Source organism: Saccostrea cucullata, unplaced genomic scaffold, assembly GCF_032062105.1.
Source record: "Saccostrea cucullata isolate Sc308-1 unplaced genomic scaffold, CSIRO_AGI_Scuc_v1 ctg125, whole genome shotgun sequence".
Classification (NCBI taxonomy): Eukaryota; Metazoa; Mollusca; class Bivalvia; order Ostreida; family Ostreidae; genus Saccostrea; species Saccostrea cuccullata.
Window position 1 is genome coordinate 426362 of NW_026936290.1, and position 7902 is coordinate 434263.

At 33.3% G+C, this 7902-nt stretch overlaps 1 protein-coding gene across 1 annotated transcript; it reads left to right on the forward strand.

Moving 5' to 3' along the window:
* Nucleotides 1-911: 911 nt before the first annotated feature.
* On the forward strand, nucleotides 912-6756 carry LOC134245307 (uncharacterized). Its single transcript, XM_062727619.1, has 6 exons — nucleotides 912-988; nucleotides 3430-3548; nucleotides 3709-3999; nucleotides 4223-4468; nucleotides 4649-4795; nucleotides 5017-6756. The coding sequence occupies exons 2-6, from the start codon at nucleotides 3446-3448 to the stop codon at nucleotides 5724-5726; spliced, it is 1497 nt and encodes a 498-aa protein (XP_062583603.1). The 5' UTR covers nucleotides 912-988; nucleotides 3430-3445; the 3' UTR covers nucleotides 5727-6756.
* The last annotated feature ends 1146 nt before the right edge of the window (nucleotides 6757-7902 follow it).

Consider the following 7902-nt stretch of genomic DNA (forward strand, 5'->3'; position numbering starts at 1 on the left):
ATCAGCAACCTACGACTGAGCAGTGGGCCGAGATGTCACAGGGTAACAATGGTCAAGTGTCATTCTGATGCTGCAGAGATTGCACCCGCAGAAACACTGGTGGAAGATGATGAAGAACAGCAAATTTTGAGAAGCATTGTCCAGAGTAGTACATGTACAAAATATCCCTGGAAACACAAAGTAGAAAATTCAATACTTACAAAGTATCCTGATCACTGAAAGCTTTGAAAAGCAAAAAACACAATGGGTGATCTACTGAAACAGTAGTTTGTGACTTCCTTTTCAGATTTTTGAGATTTTTAAAATTAATATTTTATTACAATTTCCATCTCGCACACAGTTCCTGGGCATCGCATGCATAAAGTTGCAAAATGGGAAGTATCACTGTAAATTTGCTCAATTTCACATGCCCTGATTTTGCACGGCAGCTTTTCTACTGATCAATAAGTGACGGTGACGTCATTTTCCAAATGGACCTACATGTAGCCTTGTAGGGAAGTATTGACAGTGTTGGTTTAATATAAAATCATAAAGAAATATCAGTCATCATTATCATCATTGCATTTTTACCATGTTTACCTGTTTTATTTGGCTTGTTACTACATGTAAATCTGTATGGCTCCCATGTCGACTTCAATTGATATATATTTTGTTAGTTTTGTTGGCCAAGGGTTTATGTGTTGTTCTTCATCTTTACAACAGGGTCACAATTTTTTTTTTAATAAAACAAGTCTGATCTTATGCTATCCGGGCTACAAAAGTAAATTATGATACAGCCAGATGCCCATGTCGTGAGTCTAACAGTGTCTTATAAATTTATGTTATTCATGAATTAACATCGGGATCGACATTTTGTAAATTATAGTCGGGAAAACCCGGCGAATACTCAGAAAGTGAGAAACAAACAGAGAAAATCTGGGTGATTTTAACGATTTCTTCAATGTTCTTTGTGGTGAATTGTTTACGATATTAACTTGTCATTATTATAGTAGGTACATTTCTTGAAAAGGTAACTAATGGGTTCGAAGATTTTCTGTATATCTTGAACATCGAGTTAAGTTTTTATCTCAATAATGAATTCCTTATGTGAGGTCAGGTTAGTACAAATATTCGGCCAATGACCTGTCATATTACCCTAGAGTCAGCAAAAAAAGGGGGTATCATGTCCATGTCACTCGTGAAATTTGTCATATAAAAGATTTTTAAAGAAGTATATTTGGATAAGTACTCATATAGTATGACTCAAAATCGCAGAGAAATAAGCAGATAAGGGGTGGTGTGCATCTTTAACTGAGCTGCGTGCAATTAAGTTGACCTCTTTGCACTTAAATTGTAATTTTTTTTTATTAATCACTTTAACCTTTAGCACATTTTATCAGGTGCAATGGTACTAACCATGACAATAAATATAATCTTATTTTGCATAAAATTGTTTGAATAATTTTTCTCATTGAACAAATCTTGCAAATTAAAGAACATAAATTATTGTGTGACCTTTTTGCACTATATGTGACATAATTTGGGTATCAAAAATCTAAATAGGCAACAAAATATTTTTTTTTACTACTTAATCATGTTAATTGCTGATCAGTCACATGTATCGAGTAGTTTAAAATAGTGAAAGAAAAAATTGGAGATAGTGATCATGGTGATGACAGATGTAAATTTTAATATGCAATTTTCAGACCAAAAACGGAGTAGATTTTATTGTCACATGGTGAATAGATTAACAGTTTAATAAATACCGTACATGTAGTAATGATGTGTTGACCTAATAATATACTAATCATTTCATTACAATCATCATCATTTACATCTATAAACCATAGTGAATTACACTTCTGGAATTTATTATGTGTTAAGTTCATTCATGAAGTCATATCATTCGGCGACATATTTATGGGGTTTATTGCCTAAATTTTTTAACATTTGGTAAAAAATCTACAAAGAAGCAAGATTTATGAGGGACTATTTCTTTTGGTGAAGGATATTTAGCACAAAAGGTGCAAAGGTGTGTGTAAAATTTAATGTAATGGAATTTTAGCCTCACATAAGGTCAGAGAATATTTTGATTGATATTGCTAAATATATTTAAAATAGGTCTTAATTTATAGTTTTAGAGTGGTTTTACACCTTCCCTCAACAAACTTTTCCAAAAAATGAAAATATATTGAACAAGTCAAGGTCAAATTTACACCATTTTTAGCCTGAAAAACACATATTTTGACAAATATTTCAAAATTAACATCACTAACCCCACCTTTTTCAGTCATTATTTTAAACTTGTCTATTATGTCGCACTCAAGTCGTAAAAAGTTTGATATAAGACATTTTTTATAGCCTATTAAGTTTTTTAATGCCCCAAATATGTAACTTTTTAGTGCAAAAAGGTCACACAATAATTTACGCGCATTAATTTGCAAGATTTGTTTAATGATAAATATTAAAACTTGTTTTATAAATATAATTGCCATGCTTACATCTAATCAAATATTATAAGGGTTAAAGAAATTAATAAGAGATGAAATTTAAGTGCAAAAATTAAATATGTGAGTGTAAATCATGTATGCACACTGTATGAGATTTTAGTTACATTTATTTTCATATATTTTGATACAACAAACAGGTAACCTTAGGCAATAAAATATTTTTGTTATTATTATTATATCAAGTTTTGTCTATAAAATAATTGAAACAGTGATGTTAAGAAATAGTCAAAATATGCAACCCAAAAACTGTGTAAATTTTATATTGTTGTTTATTCATGGAAAAATTTGTTCTAGAAATATAAATTAAGACTTAATATATCTATATTTAATATTCCTAGTACATTTTGTAGTATATCATAATTATGATAATAGAATATTAGAATAATGATATATAACATTTTTGAATAAGATTTCTTATTATATCACAAATGTAATAATCGTATAAATAGTCACACTGAAAAATAAAAAATTGGAGAAATAGTGATGTAAATTTTGAAATATGCGCATTTTTTCGGGCCAAGACGTCGGTTGCTAAGCAAAAGTCAACAACACAACGTATTTTAACGTGAAGAAGGCATTTTTTATTTGTGTAAATTTTAACGATTTTGAATGAATTTAAATTTTCTTTTAATTTTAAAAATGTCATATAAATATATCCTTCCTCCACAAGAAAGCCCTGGAGTGTTATGTCACACTCTCTCTCATAAATCTCTATTCTTTATGAATTTTTAAGCAGTTTTGTATTGAATGTTGAACAATTTACATTGTTTCATTTAAAAATGTAAATATATCATAAAATTGAATTATAATAAGTAGGTTTGAAGTAAGGGGTTCTGCCTGAACTTTTCTGAGCAGCTAACAAGTGGGCTGTTGTTGGCATACCTTAAAGTAATTTCTTGCAGTAATATTGAGTAACATCCTCCTCTTCTTTTCTCTACAGAATTGAGCTTCTATAGATGTGGAGATGGAGAAGTTGTATGTACCTAAAAAAATCTCTCTGTGGTTTTCATAGTCCAGTCAGCTCAAAGGACCGCCTGTGTTACAGAAGCATTTCAAAAGGTATGATCCCTTGTAATGATCCTCTGTAATGTTATAGTAGGTTTAAGAGTTTTACACAGCAGTACATTATCCAGAATCTTGACATCTGTGCTGAAAACAATATCTTTTTTTAAAAAGTTAATGTAACTATTGTCTTAAATATCCATATTTCATTTTTTAGTGACTGTACCTGAGAGAGCAGTATCACTTGAGGTCAGTCCAGTAAGTATGGCTGACGTCCCCCAGAAAGTCCCTCAGTTCTACAGAAGGGTACTCCCTCAGACCTGTATATCATTCTATTCCGAGGAAGGAAAGAAAATTTTCCGCGAAGCGCTAGATTCGGGACACATGGAGTGCTACTTTAAGCTGGCTGCCCAGTTTCGGACTCAGGATGAGCCGGCCTTCTGTGGACTGACCACTCTAGTGATCGCATTGAATGCCCTGGAGGTGGATCCCGGCGAAGTGTGGAAAGGTAAACTAAAACTGAGGGGAGGATCTAGAAATGCAAAAAAAGAAAAATCATGTATAGGAGAGAAACTATCATGTCTTCATTTTGTAGTATTAGGCTGTACTATATCAAATCACTGCTTATTTCAGTGGTATTCCTCCTCCCCCTTTTTTCCCATACCACAACAAAAACCTGTAAATGTTTGTTTATATACATGTAATCACATGTATTCGTTTCTGTACATCAGGACCTTGGCGCTGGTACCATGAGAGAATGTTGGACTGCTGTATTCCTATCAGTCTGGTGGAGCAGGAGGGGATCACGTTCACCCAGTTTGTCTGTCTGGCCGAGTGTAACTCGCTGGAGGTACAGCCAACAAAGGCAGGCACGGGGGGTACACTGGAACAGTTCAGAGACATCATTATTGAGTATACAAAGAGGGACGATGAATTTCTGATTCTCAGCTACTCCAGGAAAACTCTCAATCAAACAGGTGTAATAAAACATGATCTCCTGTTTGCACGCATGTCAAAAAAATGCAATCAATTTTTAGAATGCTCAGTTTTGGTTTGAATGAAGTTATTCACTGATAATGAAAACAGAGCTTATTTTTAGAAAATATTAAATTAAAAAAAAAATCTTAGTTTCAAAATGAATATTTGTTGATATGCAGGTGATGGCCATTTTTCTCCTGTGGGAGGGTACCACCCTGAGAAAGATCTGGTCCTGATGCTGGACACAGCCAGGTTTAAGTATCCTCCTCACTGGGTCACGGTCGATCTACTCTGGGAAGCTATGCACGCCCTCGACAAAACTACAGGTGACTTACTTAATCAGTTGTGTACAATGAAAGTTATTTCCCATTTCATTTTTCTTGAGCATTCATATTTGATGGTTTTACATTGCTTTGTTAGAATTGTGGATATGGACCTTTATTTTGAAATTTATTTAAATATAAATTATATTGAGGTGCAGTTTTTCTCTTTTTTTTTTTTCTTCCATGAGAAAGTTGTCACAATACTAGTCCTTTTAAATCAATAGGTGAACCAAGAGGCTACCTCACAGTGAAGAAGAAAATGCAGTCTTCACACACAGAACAGAGAGACATTTTGACATTGTTTAAGATTTCACCTTCCTTTGACATAACTAACGTCAAGGTCTTCAGTCCTGGTATTTCTCCGTTCATCACTCAGTGGCAAGATTGGTTAGAGAAAGAATACACCGAGCAGGAGGGAGACAACAACGCAGTGCAGTACATTATCCAGAATCTGGACACCTGTGCTGAAGCAGGGGATGAAAATGAAACGGTTTTCACCACTCAGATTGACATTAAATGTGTCGGCGATATTTCCAAGGCACATGCCTGTGTAGTCCATCAGCTTCTGAACAGCATTGAAAAAACATCTGTCTACAAAGCTGTGACAGATTTTCTTACTCAGCAGGGCAAAGAACATCATTTAGACAAACTTGGACGTATAACCAGCAATCTTTCCAGTGGACAGGAGGAGTGTTTGGGAGGGAAACTGACCACTGCCCACTTTGTGGTCATGTTTCTCTTCTCCTGGCCGTACGAGGATGACGGCGACCACAGCGTAAAGAGGAACAAAGACGTGCTGCTAAATCTTAAATCTGAGGCATTTGGTAATGTGTTAAGTGGAGAGTTTAATATACTGAGAAAGCAGTTCACCAGCTTGCTGAAACTTCGCAAAGAAAAAATGGCTAAGAGGAAGAAGTGTAGCTGTCACAAATAGTTGTTTGAATCAACAAAGGGTGTGTAAGGTTGTCTGATCCCTCAACTAGGAGAGACTACTCTGAAATTAATTTATTACAGTGTTTTTTTTTTTAATCTCCGTCTTTTGGAATGGGTTGTTTCAAATTTCCTTTTGTTGACTAAAGTTTGTTAATTGATCATGTTTATCTCTCTTAAAATAATTTTGTATGTTTCTACATGATTAGATTTACTTTAGTTATCAGACAGTATACCATTTCCGTTAGAGAGACATTGATCTTGTAGATCATGGGATGTTTAAGGTGCTTTGGTGCATTTTGCCATATTTTTATTTATGTTATATTGTTTAAACATAAACATGTTAAATATTTAATCAAACCAGTATGAGATTTTTGATAGGAAAGATGTTATTTTATTTTACAAAACCCCATCATGCTAGCTTATAAGTTATTAGTTTTTTGGGAGTACAGTGTATTATGTATAATTACAAATGCGTTTAATTGTTCTTGCCTGTTAGTTTTCAGTGATTGGGGGGCTCATTATTTTTTTTTACAATGGGACCCTGATTGTTTTGTTTTCACAATACATTGGTTTTTTTTAATTATATACACTATTCATATTATGCTAGATGCATTTTTTTGTTTGGTGATCCACCAGACTTTTTATTTGCTTTTATTTCCTATCTTTAAGTTATTTGTTGTGAAGACATTATAATTATCACACTGATAAAAAGACTACATGAGGATCTTGGAATGATAATAGAGTCAAACTTTGTTATCTCGAACCTGATGGGGCTAAGAAAAAACTTTGAGATATCCAAGGATTTAAGATATTGAGGGTAAAATACTTAAAGAATATCTGGTTGGGACTTTGTCATCACTTCAACATATCCATGGTATTCGAGATATCAAAGTTTGAGATCCTTAAGTTCAACTGTACCTTTACACAATAAATCACATGGGATTTTTTGTTTGATAAATTCTTCTATATTGTTTTTTTTCTGTAATTAATGGATATAGAATCAAACATAATTCAAAGTTGTACCATCTGAATGATTGGATTTGTTTTTAAATGATGTTTTAGTAGAATTTTTAATGAAAAGTAATTGCTGTTTCATTCATAATTTATACAAATACAATAAGGTCAAGGTCAATCATTTAAATCAAATTAGACTCTAGGCCAGATCCTGAAAACCCTTATGAAAATTGAATTTGAAAAGACAACAGAAGGGCAAGGAGCACTGCAGAAAAAAGAATGACTTTGATGCATATGGATTCTATCATGGAATGTCAAATTAACAAAAAGTTTTGGAGGCTTTAACTTGCAAGCCCTTTTACAAAGACATTTAATTTGTACTTAAACGTGTAGAGGTGATATGGGGGAAGGTGTCCTTGACCTATTTATAAGATTTAAAACATAGATCAGCAAGATACAGATGAGAAAAACTGGTAAATGCAATATAGAGAGAACCAACAAGAATATTGACTAGCCTTCTATGTACACTTTTTTTGCTCTCTTTAATGTTGTTCATGAAGGGGAGACATGTATTGTATAACAAAACAATATCCACTAGTTTAAATAATACTTTCTCATTCGATTTGGCAAATTAAGATGTTTGTGAAAGATAAAGATAATGAATACTGATCAATCTCGTAAATCCAGTAAGCAAAACAGATTGTGAACAGAACAAAAACATGAATCTGTGGAAACTCAGAGATGGGATCAGATTGTAAACAGAACAAAAATATGAATCTGTGGAAACTCAGAGATGGGATCAGATTGTGAACAGAACAAAAACATGAATCTGTGGAAACTCGGAGATGGGATCAGGTTTCCAGTATGAGTAAGCATCGCTCATCTGTTGCATCAGTTGAGAGCCCTTTGTATTGATAATATAGACGAGGCACTCCATTGTCAAATTCAGTATTAAAGCAATGATTGATTGTATGTTTTTTTACGTCCATTTGAGATTTTTTTTCTTGTAGAGACGTTAAAGCAATGAATTAACAATTTATATGAGAATTCTAGTTCCAAAATACCACCCAATGATAGACCGTCGATATTGCAGATATTGCAAGATGCTTACTCTAAAAACACTTTACAAGAATTGTTGAAATCCTTTTAACATCGAGAAAAAGGGTGAAGCTGAACATCCGTCAATCTCATTAAAATACAAACAATTCTAGGAGAAGTAAACA